This window comes from Amblyomma maculatum, chromosome 4 (assembly GCF_055883805.1).
Source record: "Amblyomma maculatum isolate TAMU_Amacu chromosome 4, ASM5588380v1, whole genome shotgun sequence".
NCBI lineage: Eukaryota > Metazoa > Arthropoda > Arachnida > Ixodida > Ixodidae > Amblyomma > Amblyomma maculatum.
Window position 1 is genome coordinate 199,762,164 of NC_139347.1, and position 27,847 is coordinate 199,790,010.

Below are 27,847 nucleotides of genomic sequence, written 5' to 3' on the forward strand. Positions count from 1 at the left end.
GGTTCGAAAAAATGTGTTTGAAACAAGAAAGAGAGAAAGAGGTGCTGCAGTGGAAGGCGCGGACAATTTTGACCCCCTGTGCATGGACACCGCACAGCATACGGACGCCTTTGCGCTTCGAGTCCATAGAAAAGCGGCCGCCGCGCATTGGTACGAAGCCGGAAACAGCGACATAGTAGTTGGTCGTCTTAACGGTTGAGCTGATGGGGCTGGGGCAGGTAGGTCACCGCCGCTTGCGGCGGGGGCTAGCCTGCCACCTAATTTTTATCTGTTGTAAGCCGTCATTGCACCCGCGCAAGGTGGTGGACGACGGCTGTTGCGGCGAGCGTGTTTCTTTCCCTCTTCCTTTTCTTTCTTCTCTATTTTCTCTTCTGTCTGTACGAGGCAGCGGAGGTGGCTCAGCTACAGAGGCAGTAGCAAGTCCGTGAATTTTCTTTTCCTTCTTCCTACAGCCACAACAACATAACGGTTGAGTCATCATGCGGTGATGGCGCTTAAAGAATTTCGCTGGAGATTTTGGTCTAGCAAGAACTCTGAACATGCTTGCTGGTAAAATTCAGACCGACAAGCGTTCGCATTATAAAAAAAATGTAATGAGAGTCATATACAGAGCTCAATATGTTTAACACTTTTGTTTAATTTTTAACATTCATACTGATAGTGAGCAAGAGTGCTCGCCAGTTACATTCAGTAAAAAACTTCACGAATAGGCATGCAAAAATAAATCGTCCTTAGTTCATTGCACGTGAACGTTGTTCTCGATTGTATATGCTGATCTTTACTTGAGTATTATATACATTTTGATCCCATGATTAAAACTGCATTCATTTTTACTTCACTCTCTGCACTATAATCTTTGATTTCCTGCTCCTGGTGCCACACTTTGCCAATATCTACAAATGGGTTACAAAGGGACTTGAACTATTGCGAGTAACTGGGGCACTCATATTTCGCAAATGGGCACTGTATTGGGCATGTTCGAGCATGTATATAGTCTATTTTTGTTCTCTGACACTTTTCCCTAGCTAAGCCGTGTAAGATGTTCTTAATATGCATTTGCTTTCAATGAGAAATAAATTCGTCTATGAACGTTCGGGCCCCGCCGGGGTTGTGCAATGGTAAGGCATCCGACTACTGTGCCGGAGTTACCGGGTTCGAACCCGACCACGGCGGCTGCGTTTCGATGGAGGTGAAACGAAGTAGCGTCTGTGTGCTGTGCGATGTTAGCGCACGTTAAAGACCCCCAGGTGGTCTAAATTACCCCGCAGCCCTCCACTACGGCTCCCCTTTCTATCTTTCCACTTTCCATCCCACCTTCCTCCCTTCCCTTACAGCGCGGTTCAGATGTCCACAGAAGCGTGACCGATACTGCGCCTTTCCCTTCCCGTGAACAAATTATTAAAGAGTTTTAGTTTAGCGTTAGCGTAAATAGCGGTGCTAACGGAAATAAAGTTAGCGTGCCGCAAACGACTCCCTGTCGGACCGAGTTTTGTTTGTTTGTTTGTGGGGTTTAACGTCCCAAAGCAACTCAGGCTATGAGAGACGCCGTAGTGGAAGACTCCGGAAATTTCGACCACCTGGGGTTCTTTAACGTGCGCTGACATCGCACAGCACACGGACGCCTTGCTTTTCGCCTCCATCGAAAAGCGGCCGCCGAGACCGAGTTTTAGTATAGCGTTTAGCAAACGCCACACAATCTATTTTGTATGGAGGTATCAACAGCTGAGGATATATTCGAAGTGCTTGCCAGCGCTACCTGGTAGCAAAGTGTTGACTGAAATGAAACAAGGCGGAGCCGCAGGTTGAGCCGCAGCGAGCCGAGACAAGCTCATCTTGAACTCACGAGCAAAGCGAAACTTTTGCGAGCAGACGAACAATTGCGTGCGCTTTCTGCGCGATGTTTGGCCTCTTCTGAACTGTCTACCACTCTGTCGGTGCCTTTCAACTATGCCGTCAAGCATCTTGAATAATTCGCGATATTTATCGATGTTGACATGGGCAGAGATTGACGAACTGCATCTAGGAGTGCGCGCTCGCGAGCTCGCTCGTGCTGACTTGTTTGAAGCGGACAATTTGGAACTCTACCTACAACGCAAAAGTGAGCCGACCATATACCGCTACCGTTCGAAGAAAGGTTTATTGGATATATCTTCTGTGGACCCTGCGCTGTTTAGGTTGCAGTTCCGTTTCGAAAAAGAGGATTTTGAGCACCTTCACAACTGCCTTGCTCTACAAGGCACTTTCACTAGCGCCCAAGGCGTTAAGGTCCCTGGCCGACATGCACTTTGTATTGCACTAAGGCGGCTTGCGTATCCCAATCGCTGGTGCGATTTGGAACCGATCTTCGGTTTGCATTCGTCAGTGATGTCCAGCGTCACAACTCAAACTATCAGCTACATTTTTGGTCGTTTTGGACACCTTTTGAGAGATGTCAACAAGTCTCGGCGGTCTTCGATAGCACGAGCTGTGAACGCTTTCTCCGTAGCTTGTTCTACGTTGCTCGCAATTTCTGGCCATAGCGACGAATCCCTAAATGGATTCAGGTTCCGTAATTCTCGCAGCATTGCGACGTCGTCATGAGCAGTGAACCGTATACACATATTTACGTTGCACCGTGCTCCGAATCTGGCACTGGACATTTTGATTACGGCACTTGTCGTCTGCTTTCGTCTGCTCTGCAGATTGATGGACGTATGCTACAAGAACCTCGCCTGCATGACCCCTTGAAGTGAGACTTTGAACGTAGAAAAGATGCAATGCAAACTTCACAACGAGCTCAATACTCTCGCATAAAATGTAACTATATAATAGCCAAAATTAGTAATAAAATATAGTAACCGCCGAAACGAGCCTTGGTGGATGCATCGTCGCAGGCGACCCCATTAGGCCTAGGAGCATTAGATTCCAGACCGAATCTCCACAACAAAGCTTCTTTACACTTTGCACATCATCGTCGAACCAAGATTAGTCAAATCGAATGATGACAGTACCAGTAGTTGTCCGTAAACGTGCCAACCGGAACTGCAACGACTATTTGTTCGTTTGAAGCGGACGGCTGCCCGATCCATGGACGCCGCCATGTTTTCGCGCTAAATGCGCAAAAGACGATCGCTAAATTCTCAAAATTGCGTGAACGCGCTAGCGCTATTTCTATGCTAGCGTTCAGCGCATGCGCATTTCCGTTCCGCTATTCCGCTAATCCCGCAATCACCGTAAACCCCTCTAAACTAAAACTCTCTATTATGAACGTTCGTGGTTCCAGAGCGTTCGAACCGAGAAATGACCACAAGTGGTCTGCCAGAATTGATGACGTCTTATTCGAAGAGTGAAGAAAGTGAATAAATTACCAGCAACATATTTCAACTTATTTCTTTACGGAACGTTATATTTTCTACTGCAGGCACAATTCCTCGCTTCCAAGCCCCCTAGCTCGCGATTCCGCGGCTGTCTGTTTATTTCTGGCGCGCACGTACCATTATTATTACCACTGCGCCTCAGTAGCTGCGCCGCATTTCGCCTTTCCCGCGAAACTCTTCGCAGCACACGTCGCCGACGTCGGGCCGTGTTGTCGTCATCTTTCCGTATCTTTAGACGCCGACGGCGGCGTTCCTTTGTTCTCCGCTGCTCAATATTTATTTCTGCTAGGCAACCTTGAGCTCACACGCATTGTTGCGAGCCGCATTCCCTGCGCAGGGCGGAAACAGAGCAGCAGCGAACAGCATCAGCAGCAAGCCGCAAGGCGAAGCCCTCCCTATCTCGGCTGCCTCGCAAGCTCCACTCACATTAGCGACGTGCCTTTGTTTCGGACGCGCAGACAGCTCGCTCGAGACTCTGATGGCGGAATGAATGCAGCTCCCTGAACAGCAGCCCTCCTCCCTCTCCTGGTCCGCTCTCCACTATATCCCCCGCCACCACTCGGCGCGCTTTCGCTTGCCGTGGCCCTGAAGCCGTAACAGCGGACCAGACCCCGAAGTGGTGCTGCGCCGTGAAGGCATTGGCGACATTCCAGAAAGGCAAAATTACACTACTGCATCTGTATTTTTTTTTTCTGTGTCGCTACTTGACTGATGCGCCAATACAAAAACCGATGTCTTGCCATCGTGCGATCGCACTGTTCTTTTTATTTTTCGCGCATACTGAAAGAGATGCTATGCTTGCTTTATTATATGTAGCGCGACAAATAGGAATCTAGAGCTATTTCCTGCCGTCAAGTCCAATGGGAGCGATATCTTTACTCGAAGCAAAGCTGGGATTCCATGGCATCAAGGAAAAGCACACGTACCCGTTTCGCGAATATCGGACTCGCCATGCATAATATTTAACTGGCGAAGCTAGCCTCCATTATTCACAACCTCTTCTTGCTTTTGTTTCTTGTTATTGAAATTAATGGTACATGCTTTGTACGGCACATTTAGATTTAAACACCCGAGCGTCTTGAGCATAAAGATCAGTCTTGAGCAAATGACACTTGGGCAGATATTTCCTTGATTTGAAAGCACTGTAATATTGATTAAAAATAAGCTTCTTGCCAATTAAAGCAGCCAGAAAGTATACGGCACGCTGATCCTTGGATCTTGGTCATACTCTTATTTTCAAAGGACAAAACAGGGACTGTATTGAGGAGTTTTTCCCGCTATTACGCAGGGTTTTCTTTACACATCCATCTATAAAATCCCTTTTCATCATCATCATCATCATCAGCCTGACTATACCCACTGCAGGGCGAAGGCCCCCCCCATATTTCTGCAATTGACCGGTTCTGTGCTAGCTGCATCCACTTGACCCCTGCGAACTTCTTAACCTCATCCACCCACCTAATTTTCTGCCGCCCCCTGCTACGCTTTCCTTCCCTTGAAATCCAATTGGTCACTCGAGACCATTGGTTACTCTCTCTTCGCACTACATGTCCTGCTCATGTCCATTTCTTCTTCTTAATTTCTACTAGAATGTCGGTAACTTGAGTTATTTCTCTGACCCACTCTGCCCGCTTTCTATCTCTCAATGTTATAATGATAATAATTGGTTCACTGGAAGGGAAAGGCGTGGTAACTGTCTCACTCGTTTTCTGTGGACACCCTGAACCGCGCCGTGAGGGAAGGGAGGAAGGTGGGAGTTAAAGTGGAAAGAGAGAAAGAGGAGCCGTAATGGAGGGCTACGGAGTAATTTCGACCACCTGGGGATCTTTAACATGCGCTGACATCGCACAGCACACGGACGTCTCTTTGTTTCGCCTCCATCGAAACGCAGCCGCCGAGGCCGGGTTCGAACCCGGGAATTCCGGACAGTAGTCGGGCGTCTTACCACTGTACCACCCCGGCGGGGCTCTTAATGTTACCCATACCATTTTTCGTTCCATAGCCCTCTTCGTTGTCCTCATCCTAAGTAGAACCTTCTTAGTTAGCCTCCACGTTTCAGCCCCATATGTGAGTACAGGTAAGATGCAACTGTTGTATGCTTTCCTCTTGAGTGATACTGGTAAGCTGCTAGTCATAATCTGCGAGTTCTTGCCAAATGCGATCCATCCCAATTTTATTCTTGTTGTTATTTCCATTTCATGATCCGTATCTACGGCTACCGCCTGTCCTAATCCCTTTTGCGGGGTGATAAATGGAACGGTAGCGCGTCGTTCAATAGGAAGAAGGAAATGTTTATTGGCTGGCATAAAACCACACCGCTATATTAGCAATACTTTCTGTTGGGCTAGTTTGTTTGTTTCCATGCTGGCAGGACTCATCACACACAAAAATAAAGAAAATACGGAAAACCAGACCAAGGACCGGACGAAGCGCTTCTTCAGCAACCCATCGTCTCTTTTTTCTTGGTCGAATCATCGTTGTCATTGGTTGCTTTCTTTAGAAAAAATGAATTTGGGATACACGGCCATTTTTTGTTATGTGCGGTGTAAAGGAATGACAGTACCAAACGCGATGACGGACTATTCGAGCCGAATTCTGAAATATTTCGGCCTCAAAGAAATCCTCCTGAGTTCTCATCTACCTTCTTATGCCAGCTAAATGGGCATGTGAAGGGAATTTCGAATTGCGTGGGTAACTGCAGTTTGCAAGTGATTAATTTGGACACGAAATTTTCAGTTTATTTTCAGCTGTTAACGCAGACGCCCTAGTCGAGGACTCCGCAATTTCGGCCACCTGGGGTTCTTTGACGTCGACACATGCGCCTTGCTTTTTCACCTGCAGCGAAAAGCGGCTGCCGAGGCCGGGATTCGATCCTGCATCCTTGGACACAGCCGGCGAGCGCCTTAACCCCTGCAGTACCATGGCTGGGCGAAACACCATAAATCATCAGCTTCAACTGGGCGTTACATTTGCAGTAAATAGTGCGGTCAAGTGCTCTCAACTGAGTCTCAGTTGCTACTGTGTATTATGTTTAAACAAGAGCACGGTAGTGAATTTCTTACAGAAACTCTATAGACAGCACCAGCATATAATTAATTTACTATCAGTAGGTTCGACTGAATTAAAGGCATTTTGCAGCTTAATACCTCTACCGCAACTGTTATGTTCTTGGGTTCACAAATCTTCGGGAGACCTGCTGTTAATCATTAATGACGCGTTAAAGGGTGCATGCGAACCGATGGAACACTACTTCAAAACGACAAGGCTTTGGATGAAACATTTTGGAAGAAAAAAGAATGAGCATAGAAAATGGTTTCCTACAGTGCTAGATTAAGGAGGAGGCTGAGGAGGTTGCACACCAGGTCCTCAACTTCAACAGTTCATTGTAACGTGCCGAATATATGGAACAACATATTGTCACGGTGCGTAGAAATCTCACCGGTGCGTATGAAGAGAACAAATTAGAAAGGAGAAATAGGACCCCGCCTGAAGTAACTTCTTTGAGCCTGATCAGTTCTGCAGGGTCCTGCAAAAACGAATTCCCCGACGGCCAAGGGGCCTACTTTTTATGAAGCGATCTGAGCTTGCATATGGGATGAGGAAGAATTTTTCAATGATTAGCTGTCAAACCCTCTGTTTAATGCTGTCGAGAGAGAGAGAGAGAGAGAGAGAGAGAGAGAGAGAGAGAGAGAGAGAGAGAGAGAGTGGGAGGGTAGACGTGACGTATAATTTATTCATTATCTGAAAATACTGGAGGACGATATTTTGGCCCATGCAGGAGGGGCAATTCAAGACAAAGATTCACAGATAAAAATAAAAAAGGCAGTTCATAAGGTTGCAATCAGTAAGTAAAAACAACAAATACAAAACTGGTGTACTCTAGAAAGTTCTCTTCTAAAGGCGACAGAATGTGAAACGAAAACATTCCTCTTTTCTGCCGCTACCACAGCGCATGCACGTACTCCACCTCTCAAAGAATTTCATTGCTCCCTTTCTCCAGCTTTCGGAGATAGGAATTAAAAAAAAAAAAAAAATGTGCCATGATGCCTTCCAAAGCATGTCTCCTTATCTGAGCGCCGGCTGCGTTGGTTTTCTGTAAAGTAAACGCTAATGCATTACGTACTGTTGCGTGAATCCCATTGATAGCTTTTATACTTTCAGCGCGAGAGCGGTAATTGGCACGCCATCTAAAAAGTGTCTCCGTCTGCGGCGTTGACCAAGGCTCGTAGCTTTAAACAATTAGGAGCATACTGGCCGGCTTTCAGCGCGAGTGCGTTAAAACCCGATGTCGTCAAATTCTCCACTGACATCGGCGTCAACGGTTGAAGCCTGGCAGCCTCTAAAAATCACTAGCATGCCTCAATACGTGGTAGTGGGCATGTTACAAACACTGCCCTTCGTTTGAAGAACTGCTACAGTCTTTAAAAATCAAGGTATGCCTTTGGAAGGTCACAAGTGGTAGTTAGGTCGGAGGTGCAATAGGGCTCCGCCGAGCATTTCTCCTTCTTCAAGGAATGAATGAATGAAAAACTTTATTTAGACAAAGGGAATTCTCCCGGCATAGGTAGGGCCCTCCAGTCCAGGTAAAATTTCCCTCATAGAAGTGGCCGAAGCTGTGATTGGTCGGCGAGTAATTGTTTGATGACACGAGGCCAGATGGCATGTTCAAGTTGGAAGGAGCTCCTTAGCGGTCATCTCCTTATATACGGGAGGAAGGAGATGCAAATCGAACTCGGACCCTTGCACCGTCGATCTGAAGTGATCGCAGCCTCGAAAATTCCTGTATACGTTTTTCGCAGGCTGGCGTACACGGTAGGCACCATTAAGCTCGAAGTCATCACTTCAAAGAACGTCAACGTCTATTAGACATCCGATATGCGGTCAACACCAACAAAAATATTTGTCAGGTCGCACGATCAGAGATCAGGTTCAGGTAATTAATCGTTTGGCTTAGCACAGTTTAACGTCCGAAACCAACTCGAGTTATGGAGTCCATAGAGAAGACCTCCAGAAATTTCTACCACTTGAGGATTTTTGACGTGCACAACATCGCATAGTACACAGGAGCCTTGCTTTGCGTCTCCATCGAAAAGCGGCCGCCGCAGACAGTATTTGATCCCGCGACATATTGGTCTCAGCAGTCGGGCGCCGTAACTATACGGAGCCACTGCGGCGAGCAAGGATCAATAAATTTTCATTTCTTTACATATTATGATCACTTAGCAAGCTGTAGCGTTCTCGCGTACAAATATGCCGATGACCCTCATTGACCCTCTGCGAAATCTTAAATATTAAGTTCTAAACTTGAAATGAAGTTGGGGGTATATTCAAGTAATAATGTAGGACGGAGTTGGGTAGGGACTGCCAAGAGCGAGGAAAGAACAGTGGACCTAAGTGCGCATTAGCTCACGGCTCCAATTGTTTACTGTAGGCCCTGAATGGCTACAATAGAGCATGATCAGCCTTGCCTTGTCCTTGTGGCAGCACCTTCGCACCATCACGCTATTGGATGTTCGTCGCAACAAAGTTTGCTTCTCTTTATTCGCCGACATTCATTGCGTACAGCACCTATTTACAGGATGTATGTTAAAATATAGAGCCTTGTTTATTTAACTAATGATTCCACGCAGAGCGCACAGATAGGCGCGGTACGCCGCGTTTCATACAGCGCATGCTCTGGTGGCGTCATCTCGAGGCGTCGATACGAGAAGCCTCACCAGCGGCCGCTCCCTGAACTCACAACCCATATTCTAGAGGAGTCGGCGGTGGCCCCCATTTTTTGCCTCTTATCGGCGTTCGTTGCAGTGCTACATATAATTGGTTATATATGTAGCACACTTTCTCCAGCAAGTGTGTTTGTACGGTACACCACCGCTCCTATCGCATGGCGTTCCTTGAACGCGTTCAAATCTCCGGAAAAATGCTAGCTGACGGCGTCCCACACTGCACTGGGAGGAGAGGTGAAGGCGGGTGGCTAGTCCTGGCCCTGATGGAGCTGGGATAGGGAGCTCACCCAGCCTACCACCGAATTTTTATCTGTTGTAGGCCGTCATTGCACCCACCACAAGTGCGGTGGTGGACGACGGCTATTGCGGCGCGCGTCTTTCTCTCCCTCTTCGTTTTTTTCTCTATTTTCTCTTCTGCCCGCATGAGGCAGCATAGGTTGCTCAGCTGCGGCGGGGGCTAATAATAATAATAATATTAATTATAGCCCGCCCCCCCCCCCCCCCCCCCCCCCCCCCCCGCAGCCACCGAATTTTTATCTGTAGTAGGCCGTAATTGCACCCGACACCACTTAGGTAGTGGACGACGGCTGTTGCAGCCCGCGTCTTTCTCTCTTCTTTTTCTTTCTTTTCCTCTTTCTACGCTTATAACACTGCCATGCAAGAAACGACTCCGTTTCGTCTCATCTATGGAGGGGGCGCCCAGATCATGTTGGAAGGGATGATACCGTGCACTTCTGAAGACAAACCAGTGGCACTGGAAGCTGAGCTATTCTCTCAACGCGCTGAGGAAGCGTGCCAACTTGCACACCTCAACATTGAACATCAGCAGTCTATGGATGCGCGCTGGTGCAGCCTTCGACACCGGCACGTCAGTTATGCACCTACGGATCAAGTTTGAGTATAGGCCACAGTGCAACGCTCGGGACTGTCGGAAAAATTGATGCGCCGCTACTTCACTCCCTACAGATGGTTCCCGACGGTACTAGCCAACCTAGCCGCCGCCAACCTCGCTTCGATGTTATGCATATCGCCCGACGGAAACCTTACTTAGCTAGTGATGTGGGATGCAATGTCGTGGCAATGTGTCGATGTGTGATGCCGCGGTGTGACTCCGTGTGCTAATTACTTCGTAATGCCACACCTCACGCTTCCGTGATTTCGTTTTTGTTTTTTTGTTTGTTTGTTTTTTGGGGGGGATTAATGCCACCTAGTTTACCAGCTGGCAGAGAAAGATGAAAGAGCTTGCGCAGTTGGGAGCTACGAGCGTTGACCACAGGGTTGTCGCTGTCAAATGAGCTGTGTCTGTTTTAGATATTTTTGAAAATATTGTAAACAAAGCTATCGCCGATGCCCTGCACCCACTAATGGGCTCACGAAAGCGAACGACCGCGTGCTTCTAAGACTTTTCACAAACACGATGTTTTGCCTGGTTGCTATAAAACACTTTGATCCACTGGTCAACGACAAGCGCCAGTGGGGCACGCAGAAGATACCTACCACACGGTGTGAACCTGCCAGCAAAACTCAGCTTTAATCTTCGACCCCAACCCTACGCGAGATGACTGGGAAGCAAGTCCTACTTGGGTAATGCGACCTACAAAGGCCAAAGGGCCTTCGTCCGGACAGCCGGAACAGTGACGTCCCGGGATTTTTTGATGCCATCTGGCATGTGGGTCCTCCTTGGGGGGCCACACCTTCCTTTATTGGTTAATGAAAGATTTTCAGCACCACTATCTTCAAGCGGGCCATGGATGTTGCAGCGACACGGAGTGTCAATCTAGTGCACTGGGGCAGTGCCTGGCCTACTTTTGTGACAGAAAGCACATTCTGTGAACAGCGCTATATAACTGGATAAAAATACCTAAAAGAATGTAAGTCGGCACCTAAACACATTAGTCATGGCACTCCATAGTGCTGTACATTCGGCACAAAAGAAATGGTTTAGATAGACGTAGGTAAGCGAACTTACTCAGATGCCACAAAGCACGCAAACGAGTCTACTGATTAATCTTTCAGTGGGTGCCTAAGAGTATTTTTTCTTAATGCGTGGGCAAATTAGGAGCGAATCTAAATAGGACCTGTGCACAATGAGCAGTTTGCAAATTATAGCGTTTTTTCTTGGTACCCTTAACGGCCGCCTCAATCATTACTGCGCAGCTCAGAAGCGGCACCGAGTGTTTTGGAGGTGCATTATATCTCGTGACTAGTAACGTTCGAATGTACTAGACCTGACGGAATGACTAAGGACGACTAGAGCAGCCTCGAAATCGATATAAAATACTCAGAACATTTGGGTGCTGCACCCGATTGGTCAGACTTGCAAAAAAATAGCTTCTTTAACGTGTACAGGTGAAGTCGCCCTAGCATTATAGCACAGCCGGTAACCATTATGCTTCTGTAATGACAGTAATATAATGTGAAGTTAAAAGTATGCAAAGGCCATTAAAGGCAAGAATAAACGCGCAAAGAGAGGTTTTGAAAGAGTACACTACACTAGTTAGCCGGTTTCAGTCAAGCGTTTGTTCTACCGGAATGAAAGGGCGAGTGCACTGTTGTTTCTCCTGATGCGACGGGCTCGCGTTAGAGTAGCAACGGCAGATAAGGTACCTGCGCTGAACTTCCCGTACGTCTGACTCTTGCGAGAACTTGTTAAATGCGCAGTTTACTGGTGGAGACGAGCATAAAAGTATTCTGTAGACATATTTTGGTAGAGCTTACCACTTGGTGGTAGTATCCAAGGATGAACTCGTGGTTTAACTAGGCGTTCATGTTTTGGCATATATGGCCGAAAAACATGTAATATTTGAGGTGGCATCAGAAGGAGTGCAAAGAAAGAAAAATGGACACGTTGCACATCACTTTTGGGCTACATCCATACTAATGTATCATGGCTATGAATTTTTTCACACCACTCCCTTTTTCAAGAGCATAGTTCTCTCCGAAAAAAAAATTTATTAATGTTGAAATATTTCAATGGTTTCTTTCATGAGAAGGAAACATATAGATTTTTCTGTGACGCTACCGCCGGTATTATTGGTAAAAACGATGAAGCAACAGGGGTCAGAAATAAGAAGCATTTACCTATTTTGAGAAAAAATATATCGAATTCCTTTCCCTTATTGAAAACTGGGACCTTTCCTATAGCGTTGTTTAATGATATTTACTCTAATCATCAGTATGTAGCGTTTCGGCATTCAATCAATTTTGCTGCCAACTCACAGGAGCGTGCCACAAGGCTGGTACAAAGGAGCTACAGAAGGACGGTTGCTGCTGTAGCTTGCCCCGATGTTGCTTCCAGTAACTTTGTGCGGCACTTTAAACGGGCAAAAATTATTTTTTAGCATGTTACGAAAACGAAGTTGTCAAGCATTACTTCTACGTTTCTGTCACGTCAGCCTCCAGCTAAATATTCGCGTATAATATTTCAGAATAGAATCGGAACAAGCGAAAAGCAGATAAAAATATGTCTGTTAAACCCAGTTTTGCTGGGACAGGCTGGAAACCTTTCTAGAGAAAACCGCAGCCGCTTAGAAATAATCATATAAATAAATAAATCTCTACGGAGCAGAGGTAAGCGTGAAATCGATTGGAAGACGGCCGTTCCGTGTTCGAGAGAGTCTCATTTTTGCTTCGAAACCTTTACTCTCTTACATCGCTTTTCAGGTGTAGACAAGTGAAATAGTCTTGATCCTTTTGAGCCGAACGAAGCTGCGTTTACATTCGTCTTCACGTTGAAGGTGCGTTTCAGTTGCCCACCTAGAAGTGAGATAGTTTCGCACCTTCTTAGTTTCGCCCCACGAAACCAAAGCGGTGGGAACAATGTTGATGCCACATGAGTAACTCCAGCAGCAGTGCACTAAGTAAGCACCAGGAGTGATCCACAAAACTTGATACAGGATTAATAATTAAAAAATTAGTTGTAACAATTTTTATTCTACTTTATTCACATCGTCGCATTTAGCTTTCGGTTCGATGTCATATGGCACTGTTCGATGGCGCGCTGCAGCTTCGGAGCTGGTTACGAGGGCAAGCGCCGACGACGACGCGAAACGCAGGACCGGGCGCCAAAGCGCTGCGCTCTAAAAAAAAAAAGTATATAGCATTAGTATGTCGTAGAGAAGGTTCCATGGCGCTTATTATTTCCTGTTACAAAGTGAGACTTTTGATTCAGCCTCTTCAAAACGGTGCGTTTAGGTGGAGACGAAACGTCAGAACTCTCGCGTGCTTATATTTCGATAGAATTTCTGAAAATGATGTGTTCTCACTTAATTCAAGGCCACCTATTCCAGTTTATCGCATAGCCACTCCGTCGGCATTGAAACTTGAAAATCGAACTATAGGAATGCGGCAGTGGGATTCGGTTAAGCTGCCGTTTCTTTTACACTGCCCATTACATATCGATCAGAAATCGATGTATGTTTTTCACTGCGGCTGCAGTAAAACTACAATCTCCTAAAATGACATGTAGCGTCATCAGCCATATCCGAGGCCCCAGTGACACAATGGGAGCCGCCTTCTATAAGCACCACCCACCAACTATGGCCTGCTAAAACTCGCCTAACCTTGTATGGAAGGAGAACGAAAATGATGGATAGATTTATTTCAAAGCGGCGATGAGAAATGCATCAATGTAAAGGCAAAATGCAGCGCAGCTGACACCGCGAACTCAGATTTGTCAGATAACATCGCATAGCCATCATTCGTTTTTTTAGATGTCTTTTTGTTTGTTCGTTTTCGCTCAGGTTTCGACGTGTGAACAAATAATATAGATTGCTTTTAGGTGGTCTCATCGATTTTTATGTAGCTCATCTTCCTACCCAGCATTCCTTTAGCAAAGGAGAATAATTGATCCATTCGCGCCCCTGTGCAATTGTCACGGACAATGTTTAGCACTCTTTCATTTTCTGTTCGTTCTCTGTATAACTGAGTCAATTTCTCATTTTTTCCACAGGGAAAGCTGTATTTGCAGTTTCGAAAAACAGCAGGAATGAACCGGAGGAGGAATAGAAAATGGGTAGAAACGTTCATTGTCAGTGCCTTGCAGATCTAATGGAAGTAGACCATAGTTTTAATTTCACCAAATACAAATGTTTCGGCAGACGCCATTCGAGCTACTAGCGAATCTGGCAACAAGCTGTAATATATTCAAGCATCTACTGCTTAAAATAAGGAGTTTCATTGTGAACTTTGAAGTCGAAATGACGCTTCAAAACAACCCAGGAACGGAACATCAGGCATCTTTGCTGCAGAGCAAGTTCAAGCGGGTAGGGCGCTCACCTTCGCTGAGTGGCGTGTGGATGAGCAGGCCGTCGTCCCTTAGCCAGCCGGTGATGCTGAGCACATCCTTGGCGAACGACGGCAGATGGCAGCGGAATAAGGCAGCATTGCCCCGCGTCACAAACTCGTCGTACGCACGCACCTCGAACGGCTGCGACACCACTGCAACAGAAAAAAACATTGCAACTCAGTAAAAGTTTCATTAAATATCGATTGAATACGCTAACTGCAGAAGGTAAAGAGCACCAGCTTGCTCTATTTGTATCCTAAAGGAACTCGAACGAAGCAGTCGGTAGGCGCAACCTTTTTTTTTTTCTTTTTTTTTTTGTGGGGGGGGGGGGGGGGGGGGGGCTGTGAGATCTGCTCTATGTATAATTTAAGGGGCATTTTTTAAGTATTTAGCGAGAATGTCACATTACGCACACCTGAAATTCCCAGCGCATGCGTACAATAATTATTCATGCAGAAGAAACATACACAAACATGAACGGCCACCTTATCAGCAAACTCAAATAATAGTCCCAATAAAGACAGTAAGACTAAATAAATGCTTTTAAAAACGAATACGAGCATCTCCGGGTGTGGGTGTTCCATTCTCCCATCAGGTCATTTCCTACCTGACCTGCTTCGCACGCAATACTAAACTAGGCCATAAAGAACGCCGTCTTCTCAAGCGCCAGTGAAAAACAAGTCTACAGTTTTTAAATAACACTCTCTTTTATCAATTTAATCTTTTCCTCCTTATGAACTTGGCTATTGACGATGATCAAAAAGCAAAAAAAAAAAAAAAAAAAAAACGAAATACATATTTCTAGTGTTCACTTTCTGTTTTCATATAGGCGGCCTGAGTTCTACTTGTCTTCGGGGCTCTTAGTGATATTTAGAACAATCCTCAGAAAACCATATCACTGAGCAATGAAAAAGGAAAAAAACAAAACAAAAAACAATAGATTCAAAAAGTGGGAAAAGAAGCTCCTGCAATAAGTGTTGTTACTAAACATCGCGCTGAGAACCTGCAATCATAATGCGAATAGTAACGAGAGCTGATTCCTGAGGCCTAATCTCACTGCTTGCTGTATTGCACATCAAAACGACATAGCCTATTTACTCAGATCCTACAAGCATGTATTATCTCTGATAAGATAAACCGTAATTAGGCAGTTAATATTAAAGTAAAATGTATATACATTAAAAGTTTAAGGGATCGCTCGGCGAAAAGTCCGGTGCCGGCGCCTTGGACATGACCCCTTTGGCAAATGCAGCCAAGTCTGATTTCGTCTTTTGCATAGGCTGATGAGCTGGCAACCCAGCTCTTTGGAGTGTCTTTGTATCCCGAGTCGCGTATACGCTGTCCCTAGGCCACCGCAGTACTGTTATGCGGTGTGAGTACATATTTGTGTAGGATGTTACATAGTGGGCCAGCTTAGGACTGACTGTTAATAGCTACGGGGGAGGTACTCGAGGCACAAATTGAAATATGCCTCTTTGAACGGATAGCAAGTACTTATACACGAACGGGGATCGGTAAGGGAAGGCGGTAATTGGGAGCCGTTTAAGCTGCCAGGTCATACCGGCCGGGGACAAGCTTAGGTGCCCCTCCAATTTTTTTGACCTAGCTGTTCAAATATGTGGAGACATGAGAAACGCCTTTTAAAAATTAAGCACGCACTCTTTAGCACTCATTTATTCAGGTTTCGCTTCGCTCAGCACGATCTTGCCAGGTTTAGACAAATCTTTAAGCAGTGCTTTAAACTTGAGTTAGGATGAAAGAAGACTAATGGCTTTAGCGCAGCTTTTTCATAAGGGATCAATATGGCCACACCCGAAGCGCAATTGTAGAAGAGCGGAAGCTGCGGACGCGAAGAAACCGGCTATCGAGATGACACAGTGTTCTGAAGCTGTGGCCACCTGGTATTAATGCTTCTGCCTTACAAAACGTCCTACAGACATTGCTCAAATTACAAGTGACAGGATACTTAGCTTTAACAATTATGCCTATTTATGAGCGTTGCAATATCTGTATTCATTTTCAGATATATTTGCATAATAATTTTAAACAACCAAAAACTGCATGGCTCAAGAAAGGTATTTTGACAAAGCTAAAAAGCAGTACTTGTTGCAGGTTAACGATGAAGTAAAGACGGTCATTACACCCACCCTCTTTGGTCCGAACGGTATTGAAAATTTAGAGCTTCACGGTACCACGCAATTAGACAAGATAAGGTGGCTGGTAATCCGGCGCACTTCGTTCAAAAATGTGTCTCTTATGTATCCAAGATCATACAACCCTAGGTGCGATTCCAATGACGCATCTATAATTACAGTGCAGACTAGGAAAATGCCGACCACAGAAGGTCCTTCTACAAACAGTGTGCTACTGGGCGAGTCGGCGTTACTTAAATGCACAAATCAACATAAAATCACATGCGTCTCCATTCTCTACAATGACTCTAACTGTAGTCCACGTACCCAGTAAACGGCTATTATGATAAAACGGTTAGGCAACAGGCATTGCGTCTTGAAAGAGACAGGCGTGATCATTTTTGAAGATGGTTTCCACTAACGTTTAGCACCAGATCGAAATTATAAATGTTGATGACTTTTACATTTCCTTTACTAATGGAAATCTGAAATTGCTTTTGGTACCTCTAAAGGTGTGTGCAGATAACAGTGCTATGTCATTTTCAATCATCGCCAAGACATGCTTTTATGTCCTTGACTGTAACGATACGCATAACGGGAAAGAGCGTTTTAGATTAATCTTTCTGTCCGTAACCTGTGAGTGAGTGAGTGAGTGAGTGAGTGAGTGAGTGAGTGAGTGAGTGAGTGAGTGAGTGAGTGAGTGAGTGAGTGAGTGAGTGAGTGAGTGAGTGAGTGAGTGAGTGAGTGAGTGAGTGAGTGAGTGAGCGAGCGAGCGAGCGAGCGAGTGAGTGAGTGAGTGAGTGAGTGAGTGAGTGAGTGAGTGAGTGAGTGAGTGAGTGAGTGAGTGAGTGAGTGAGTGAGTGAGTGAGTGAGTGATAACTTTATTTATTGTCCGGCAGGGTTTAACGCGACCGGTCCTACGTCTTCCGCGTGCGCGCCCAAACTATATGAAGGGCTAGCACCTGTTTCTCAGTCAGGCGTTGGTACTTGGTGAGTACCCAGCAATTATTTTATATTCGTCTTATAATTTTTACAGACAACTCCGCTCATTCAAAACACCACATCAACGTCGGTTTAATGGCCGTTTCTTCGGAGTACATACGCTTGAGCCGGAGCATAGAAAAATGTTCAGATTTCTTCAGTGATCAATATGTCTTGCAGTTCCACAGCATCGTATTCAATGATAACATGCTACCTGGGATCGAAACTTGTTGGCAAGTTTAGTACTAGTCATAAATTCATGCAGACTCCACTTCAAGCTCTGCTAAGCGTCCCAATATCAGTACTTCAGGTTATGAGAACGCCAAAGGAAGCAATGCTTAAGTTTTCTAGAAAAAAGTAGTAATAGTCGGGGATGTAAGAATCAAAAGCACCTGATCAAAAAAGGGTTGCGATATCTTCCTCCAACAGATGATACCATACGGCACTTGCCAATCGTGGCAACAATTGCGATAGCTAACGCGAAGACAATGCTACTCCAATCGATGAAAAATTAGAATGTATAGGTAATACATAAGGTGATATTTATTAACCCCGCCGGGGTGGCGCAGTGGTATACGGCGCTCGACTACTGTTCCCAAGGACGCGGGATCTAATCCTGGCCTCGGCGGCCGCTTTTCGCTGGCCGCGAAAAGCAAGGCGCCCGTGTGCTTTGCGATGTCAGTGCATGTTAAAGAACCCCAGGCAGTAGAAATTTCCGGAGTCCTCCACTATGGCGTCTCTCATAGCCTGATTCGCTTTGGGACGTTAAACCCCACAAAACAACCAACCAACATTTACTAACATATGTCCAAAAGAAATGATGCGAGTAAGTCGCCTTCGACATGCGCCAAAGTACCACAATTCTGAGTCCGACCGGACTACAGTGGTTATCAAAACACAAAGCGCAGAAATAATCTAACGCATGCTCTATGCGCGCCAACCACCGCTTCCATATTGAAAGTAGATAGAGGAGACGTTCAGCATTTATTAAGTAAATGACGATCGTTTGGACAAAAGAAAATGAGGCTAAGCCTAGTGTAGGTGTCAGGTCATATCCTTCGTGGATATACGTGTATAGTCACACATTTTTCAAACCCAACAACCTCTTGTCTAGAAGCAACCCAAAGTGACGTAAAGATGTTCAAGAATACATGAAAATCAGGTTTTCGTACATTGGAACCAGGTCATCTCTCTACAGCGTAAAGACCTGTTTACTATAGAATATAAAATTAAAGGAGACACATTCTACAACGAAAACACTTTGTTTGGCGATTATAATGAATAAGTTCAGTAAGACTAATGATTAAGGAATAAATCTGTCATGTTTTAATAATATGTTTGCGAGAATAGGTAGCACTATAAATTCAAATGCAACAGCGGCGCTCTAAGTTCATCCATAACGCATTTCCAGAAGAGAATCGCTTCCTTTATTCAAACCTGAATAATGTGGGAACCACGCGCTCCAACAAAAATGACACACCCTTACGCGCCACCTATGCAAAAGAAACATGAACCGAAATGTTTTCTTTTTTCTACAGTATTTTCCGGATGAGCATTCAGCAAAATAACCAAAGAGAAGCTGCAGTAAATTATGAAAAAGACACACCGACGTTATTCGTTGGCGGGCCTTTTTGCACCACAGAGATGTCTTCTACAATTTCTTTTCGACGATGCCTGATCACTGCTGTATAATCAGGTCGTTTATCTGTAGCTACGCAGCATGACAATTCTTTTTCTTTCTAGTTCCTGCTTTGTTTGTTTTGTACTTCCTTCCTTGCGTCGTCTTTCCCCGTGCATTCGCGAAGCAGCTATCCGCCGCACCCCTCGAATATCGGCCCGGAACCCGCATCGGCATCCGTCAGGGTGCGCGCCGGCCCGGAGCTCTGCTGCGGCCTTTTGGCGCTCGATAAGAATGGCGCCTCGCGCACAACGGCTTTCGCGGCGTATGATGTATGGCACAATCGCGCCGGTGCTTAGGAGGAGGCGACGCGGGCCTGAGAAAGCGCGGTGATGGATACTCAGGCCCGATAGTTATTTCCATGTCAACTACGTGTACGTTTGCCCCATTTATTGGTCGTTGCATTTTTTTATGCGCTTAATCGCGAAAAGCAAATGCACCGATGCTTATGCAAGATTCGCCGGGCGAATGACCACCGCGAACAAGCGTGCCCCACAACAGTTGTTCTATACACTAATCATAAATGAAACCGCAATTGAGTTTGAGCAGTTTGATTTTGATAGTTTCGTCGTTTTAGCAATTACTGAGCCAACTTTAAGCGCAAAACCTCTCCAGAAAACGAGCGCGCTGATTAAGGTTCTGTATTATTGTGTTAGAGGAAGAGGACTCATTGCTCCCAGTTTTCAGCGCGCCAAGCGCCTCATAGCTTTGAAAAGCCTAAGCTCTTACAACTTTCGTTCGCACATTTCGCGTCCTTCAATCTTTTCGATACACCACGTGATCTAATTATCTGAGTATTTTAGTGTAAGTGTTGCCATTGTAGCCACGTGACCACCTCACGTATAGCGTAGTGACGTCATCAAGTAATTCCGGTATGTATGTCACACGACGAGGGTGATTGATTGATTGATTAAAACTTTTATTTCCACAGATTTAGGAGGCCCCCTACTCCCCGCTCCTGGTACGCAGGCCTGAGGAACGGGGGCTGGAACCTCCGCGACTAAGGACTGGCGAATATACATTGGTTATTCGCGGCCTCAGCCGCCAGGCGGACAGCTTTCTGCTGGTCAGTAACCATGCTGTGACATCATCACGTTACAAGGTTGTGCATGTCACATGATTAGGTGATAATGTTGTGACATCACCACAGGCTTACCCTAACACTTGCTCGGTGATACGGCCTGCAACGAGCAAATGAGCAACTCCAATTTCGGAAGAATTGAGAGTAAGCCCATTCTTCGCGCACCAATTGGAGAAAGCAGATATGTCCGATTGCAACGTCATGCATCCTTGGAAAGAATCTAATACCTTGAAATATACCATCAGCATAAAGGAGAAACAACGAGCTCTCGATCACGGAGTAACAGTATTAATAAAAACGGAGAAGAGAATCGGGCTATTACAAAACCTTCAGAAACTCCACTGGTTACAGGGTAAACGAAGAAGGTCTGTCCATTGCGCTGACAAAGCAGAAGCGATCAACGAGATAGCCAAGCAGGAGGGCTACGATTGAGACTTCAACACCCGAGAGTAGAAGCTTTGCGAGAATTATAACTGAGTAATAACGTCGAAAGCTTTGCTCAAATCACAGTACATAGTGCCAGCCTGACCTTTCAGAAGGACTGCTGTGTAGACGTACGTCATAACCGTGACTCGGTTGGTTGAAGTAGATCGACCTGATATGCAACCATGTTGATTTGGTGTGATGACATGTTTGAGATGGAAGGAAAGTACGTTGTGCAAAGTTAATTCGAAAAGCTTATAAGTTGCACATTAAAAAGAAAGTTGACGATAATTGGAAGCATCAGACTTGTTTCCTGACTTGCTGACAGGAAACACAAGTGCCCTTTTCAATGATAATATTCAACCAATTTTTATCAATCAGTCTTTATTCAAAGTGCGCAGGAACAACCATATAATATTTGTCCTGAAGTACAAATAGGAAAAACTTGCGCACGCAAGTTTTACATCGATAGTACACAAAAGAAGAAACAAATAACACATGAAATGAAATTTACACAAATAGAGTCACGGAGAGAATGAAATCAAAGTGTAGCATGTCTTGTAGAGCACATCACGAAAAAAATATACGATAAATAGAGAAAAAGAACAAAGAACAGTCATTAACTATAGTAACGTAAAATAAACAATCATTGCGGGTGCCACAAATGTGTGGTACCTAAAACACAAGCTAGAAATACATGAAAATGCAATAATGATATACAATTCAACGCAGGACAGTAAGAATCAAATATAAAATTTTAAATTATGAATATAAGAAACGCATAAAAAGCAGTAAAGATGCAAAAAGCATTGAACAAAAGAAAAAGCAAAAGAAAAGTAAATACAATACTTTGTCTAGGAAGTGGAAGTTATATGCGATAAAATACTGTTTAAAATTCAACACAATGGACATCGAATATAAATGTAAAGAGCGAGTTTCACAAGATGTCAAGGTGAGGACAAAAAAAAGTTTAACTAACTTCCAACTTCGAATAAAAAAGAAAAAAAAAAACGAGTTGCCGAATACATCAACATGAAGACAAATATATTTAAGGCATTATCTAAGGCATTAAGGTATTCGAGGGGTGGCGCTCCAATTGATCCCCACTTATTTATCCGAAAGGTCACAGTACAAATGCCTCAATGGTTTTCATTCCCAACAAAAAGAGTAAACTTGTGGCGTTTCACAGGGCTCCATCTTAGAACCTTCGCTTTTTAATTAATACATCAGCGTCATTGCACATATTCCACTCATTCCGGATATCATTATTTATGCGGATTATACCAGTTTATTTTTCTCTGGCAATAATCTAACTGCTCTTGGATACCAGGCTAACAGATGGTTGAGCGAATTATTGTTATGGCTGAGTGCAAACCAACTACAGTTAAATGTTGATAAAACGAAATACTTCATCTTTAAACCTAGATACAAATCTAATGACGCATTAACTAAAATTAAGTTTATTGACTATATAATAGACAGGGTAAGCACATTGAAGTTCTAAGGCGTTCCCTTTGAGGAGCATTTGAGCTGGACGCCTCACATAAGCAGGATACATGCGAACGTATCTAGATCTTTAGGCGCGCTGCACAAAATCAGGCAATTAATAGTTATCTGGTTAAAGCGTCAGTTGTACTATTCCTTCATCCAGTCTCAACTTAACTACTGATTACTGATCTGGAGTTCTACCGCTAAGACTAACATTTATCGACTGATTGTTCTTCAGAAGCGAGCCATGCGCTACATTGAAAACCTCGAGCGGCTCACACAGCCCCGATGTTTCTAAGGCACAACGTGCTTAAAGCTAGTCAGTTATATCAGCTGAAACGTGCTACATATATCAGAAACCGAACTATACTACCTCCATCTAGAATATCCAGCTTGCGCTTACCCAGAAATACACGGTACGAAATGAGACATAGCTTGTTCAAACTGCCTGTTGTAAGAACGAGTTATGGTACCCAAACACTGATGTACTCAATCCTTAACTTACTGAACGCCCACCCATTTCTCCTAGATACCATGCAGCAATTTACATCACCTGGGAGCTTTAAAATATTCTTCAAAACTTATATGCTGTCGATTTCAATGCCATGAGTATTTTCCGTCATCTTACATGCCACAAATGTATACATGTGAGAAAACTTGTGTAATTGTGTTGTATGTTTTCATTAGCACTTGTACAACATTTAATCCATCATTTGGGCTTGCCGACCTGTGTATGGGTGACAGCGCTTTCGTCAGGCAGAGAGTATCTCCCTTTTGCCCTGTCACCCAAGACCAACTGTGTCTGAAAGAATGTCTCAAATAAATAAATACTACACTACACTATACTAAACAGCTTCTGCATTCTCTCCAGAGGGGAGTGAGAATGCAGAAGCGGAGAAACTTGAAATTGTCTGAATTCTCTCATGATATTCCGCGGCATTCGCAGAAGGATGCACTCCAGGATATCAGAGCACATAATGTGGCCATGGAGGAGTTTGTACAAGAAAATAATATCTGCTCTGACCCGACAGCTGTTAAGAAAGATGCGGCGAGTTACTCCGTGTGAAGCGAGAGCTAGAAGTTATGTAGGAAAAACTATGTTGAAGTATGCATAAAAATATTTGGTGTACTCTGTCGATTTTGACAAAGTTTGATTTGCAAGTGTCATTACAAACAACAAACGCATATTCTAAGAGCGGGAGCATACGGACAAGTACAGCTTTCAGAAAAGAAGGGGAGTATGGAACTCTCGTGAAAGCCTACAGATGAATCCCATTAAAAGTTCCTGTTGGGCGAGTTGGTAGTTTATCGTGATGTACAGATGTTAAGCACAAACAAGTACAAAGAAAAGAGAGGCGACACACACACACACACACACACACACACACACACACACACACACACACACACACACACACACACACACACACACACACACACACACACACACACACACACACACACACACACACACACACACACACACACACACACACACACGCGCGCGCGCGCTATCAACTGACGCCCACCCGCGCATGCGCCTTTGTTTGCTGGCTGTTTAGCTTGTGATTTATTTGCTTCGTTTTTTTTATTGTAATTCGCTTTGATTTCATTCTCCCACCCTCCGGCCTAAATATGGCGTTGTCTTTTGCTAATAACGTCAGTCGATAGCGCTCATCATAGAATTTGTAGAATAAGGGTAAAGAAGGCTATATGTTTTATGAGTAAATGAGACAACCTTAGTTTTGGAAGAATTGAGAGTAAGCCCACTGTTCGTGCACTAATTAGAGAAAGCAGATATGTCCATTGCATAATAGTAATAATAATAATAATAAGAAGAAGAAGAAGAAGAAGAATACTACTACTACTACTACTACTACTAATAATAATAATAAAAATAATAATAAAATCCAATCAATCAACCAATCTTTATTTATTGTGCGCAGGAACAACCATGTGGTCTTCGTGCTGCAGCACAAATAATAAAAAGAAAAAAAAGAAAATGCACAAACAAGTTTACACACACACAGAGAAACCAAAAGAAATAAATAACACATGAAATGAAACTGAGACGAAAAGTGTCACGGAAAGAAAGCAATCAATGAGTAGCATCTTTTATATACACGGTGAGATAATTGTTGAACACATCACGAAAGAAATAAAAGAACGGTAGATAGATAGAAAAAAACAACAACCATTCCAGGCGCAACAAGTGCGTGGTACTTTACGCAGCTTAGAAATACAGTAAAATACAATAAAGAAATAGAATTGAACGCGGGACAGTAAGATTCGAATATAAAATTTAAAGTTAAAATATAAGTAAGGAACGGGTAAAAAGCAGTTCAAAAACAGACAGCATTGAACAAGAGAAAAAGCAAAAAGTCAAGTAATTAAATAATAATAATAATAATTGGTGGCAGATGGTAGGAGGAGCGAATTGATAAATAACTACTTGAATTTTTTACCTCCTTTTCCTTTTCCATTAACTGCTCTTTGACTATGAAGTTTCTCAGGAGCTATATGGGGTTCCTGTAGCCGTGTGACTGTGCTCAGGTGGATGTCAATGAGTAATCAATCCCTTTATTACAAATACTACTTCATCTTAGAAGGTTCCCCGAAACTTTGAACTATCGTACTCATTCCTCTCTATTTGGCTTTTCTTTTTTCTTTCCTTACTCTGTTATTAGATCTGGCTCTACGGTTGGCTTGTTCTGAAGACGCTAGTTCGGCTTTGATTTATCCAGCTCTATCAAATTGTTTAGCAGTACTGTAGGCGAGCCCATCTCCTCGGTAATTAATGCATTTTTAGTGGCCAAACAAAGAATAAATAAGTCTACTATCGTCCAAGCCTGGTGTAAAAGCAATATTTTACTGAAAATGAAGTCCATTCTGCTTGGACGTTATTTTAGAGCCTTGGTCCTACGGGGCACATTCAGCGAGTTTGGAGGGATGTCGCAATCGACCCTTGACGTTACTGTTACAACTGGTGCTGCCTCAGCGTTGAGACAATGTGGCACGGGAACTCATGCATATTTATTTATTATTTATTTATTTATTGATACTCTCAGCCATAAGGCCGTTACAAGGTGAATACAAATACATGTATTTAACGAACACACAGCCAGAAGTACAACGTTATATATTTCTATAAAAATCAATTCAAAAATGAAAACGTCGTCCCGCTCTGCAGATACAAGACTTTAGTACAACACTGGCGAACAAATTATTTACTAAATGATTCGGCCTGCCAGCCACCAAAATCACAACAAGGGAACAATATGAAAAACTGAAATTGACAGGGATATCTAGTCGGGTATGTGACTATGTAAGCAACTTTTAAATTGAAGCATATTCTCTGTTTGCAGAAAGGCCTGAGGCAGGGAATTCCAATCTGTTATTGGTCTGGAGAAAAAATATTTAAAAGAGTTAACACGGGCATTCATAGGTTTAACCTGATAGCTGTGAGAGCTTCGTACAGAACGACAGGCACGCTGTTGAAAATTGGGGCTTGTGTTTACGTTGAAGTGATTTTTACACACAGATAAATAAATTTTAGCTTGGTGATCTTTCGTCGTTTAGATAGTGGAGGAAGTTGTAATTCATGTAGCATGTCAGTCACAGAATCTGTGTATCTATATTTTGAATGAATGAATCTGGCCGCCCTTCTCCGAACTTTTTCAATCTTATCAATTTGTTTTGACTGATAGGGATCCCATATGACGCTCGCGTATTCCAGTGTCGGACGTACCAGCGCGAGATAGGCAGTCAGTTTTGCTTTCGCGGAAGCAAGCTTCAGTTTCCTTCTGATAAACCACAACCTATTTTCGGCTTTCGAACATATGTTATTAATGTGTGAATTCCAACTTAGGTTAGAGGATACGGTAACACCTAAATATTTGAAAGAGCTTACGCGTGTTATAAGTCGCCCCTCTATTTCATAACCAAATGAAAAAATATTTTAGTTTTGTTAGTCACTGTAATATATGAAGTTTTTGTGTAATTAATTTTCCTTTCGGAAGTTGTGCACTATTGATTATTAGAGTTCAAAGCCGAATTTAATGCCAGCTGGTTTTTTGGCTTTGAAATGAATGAGTAAATTAAACAATCATCTGCAAACAGCCGGACTGTAATATGGGAAGGAAGGGAGAGTGCAATGTTATTGACTTAACATAAAAATAATATGGGCTCCAGCACTGACTCCTGAGGAACACCTGATGGCACACCCAGGATGTCAGATTTCGCGTTGTCTACCTCCACAAACTGTGTTTTGTTTGTGAGATAAGCTTTTATCCAGTGTACGTGACAATATGTCTGTTTACGCCAAGGTTAATCAGTCTGTTAAGTAGTCCATCATGGGGCACACGGTCAAATGCTTTGGACATGTCTAAGCAAATTGCATCCACTTGATTCCTGTCACTTATTGGTTTTAAAAACTCATGCAGGGTTTCCATAAGTTGAGTAACAGTGGGTAGGTTCCGTCTGAAACCATGATGATGGGGATTTAGCTTGCTTGTGTCCTCAAGGTATTTGGATAAGCAGTCGGCCACAACGTGCTCAAGTATCTTGCAACAAGTGCAAGTGATAGAAATTGGTCTGTAATTGTCAGGAGTGTCCTAGGTTCCAGATTTGTGTACTGGTACTACCCTAGCCTACAGCCAGGCGTTTGGTAAGGAATGTTGCTTCAGAGATGCGTTGAATATAATAATTATATATTTAGCAACTCATTCCGTGTATCGCCTCAGGAACTCATTAGGAATATCATCAGGACCGAAGACTTTATTGTATCTAAATTAAGAAGGAGGGAAAATATACCTTGTTGGGACAAGGTAATATCTGGCATGTCAGACGGCGGGGAACACAGTTCACTTCTAGAATTGTGGGGCAAGGAGGTTTAAGCGCTAGATGCAGATTGAAAATAAGCATTACACCTGTTAGCGATTTCTGATTTATCAGTAATAACAGAACCATCCACTTTAATAAACCCTATTTTTTCATTTGAGGTGGAAAGGTGACGCCAAAAAGGCTGCGGGGAAGTTTTCATAAATTGCGTAAGCTTTTCTGAAAAGTACTGATCTTTCGCTTTGAGCAATTTCTGTTTAAGCATTGAAGACAGGTGAAAAATTACATTTTGATATCTTTCTCTCAAACGCTTTCTCCGCTTTATTTTTCGATTTATCTGGATTATTTCAGGATTTTTCCAAGGGCTACGTCTTCTGATTGTTTTGTTACGTTGTGGAACAAACTTTTGTAAGCAGTACGTAACTACGTTTTTAAATCGCTCCCACAAAGTATTGACGACATCTCCCTCATCAAATGAATTTGAGGCCATTTCCATGATCACAACACAAAACATAATTGAAAACAAATGTAGAATTAAAAAGAAATAAGAAAATAAAAAATAATAAAAGGACAATTTTAATCAGATAAATTTACCCAGCAATGCTACCACTGAGGTGTATCCTCAACGGTGATGTCTCATGAGCTGACGCTCGATATCTATGTTCGGCAGCGCCGTACGGTCCGAGTTCTTTTTTTTTTAATCCAATGGCGGAATATTGAAACTGCTGCTATACGCATATATTGCTAAGAACGGTTTAGCCCGCCGATACACAGCAACAGCAAAACCTTGATTTTAAAATTTCTATACTGCGCTCGAACTCGGTAGTTAATAAAGCCATATAAGAAACCGATAAGT

General features: G+C 43.8%; 1 protein-coding gene across 1 annotated transcript in view; it reads right to left on the bottom strand.

Moving 5' to 3' along the window:
- Positions 1-27,847, bottom strand: part of LOC146193974 (cell adhesion molecule Dscam1-like) — a 640,182-nt gene that overhangs the window by 444,843 nt on the left and 167,492 nt on the right. The window contains exon 3 of the mRNA XM_084600664.1: positions 14,360-14,521. Within this exon, the coding sequence (XP_084456790.1) occupies positions 14,360-14,521 (162 nt within the window). The remainder of the gene's footprint in view (positions 1-14,359; positions 14,522-27,847) is intronic.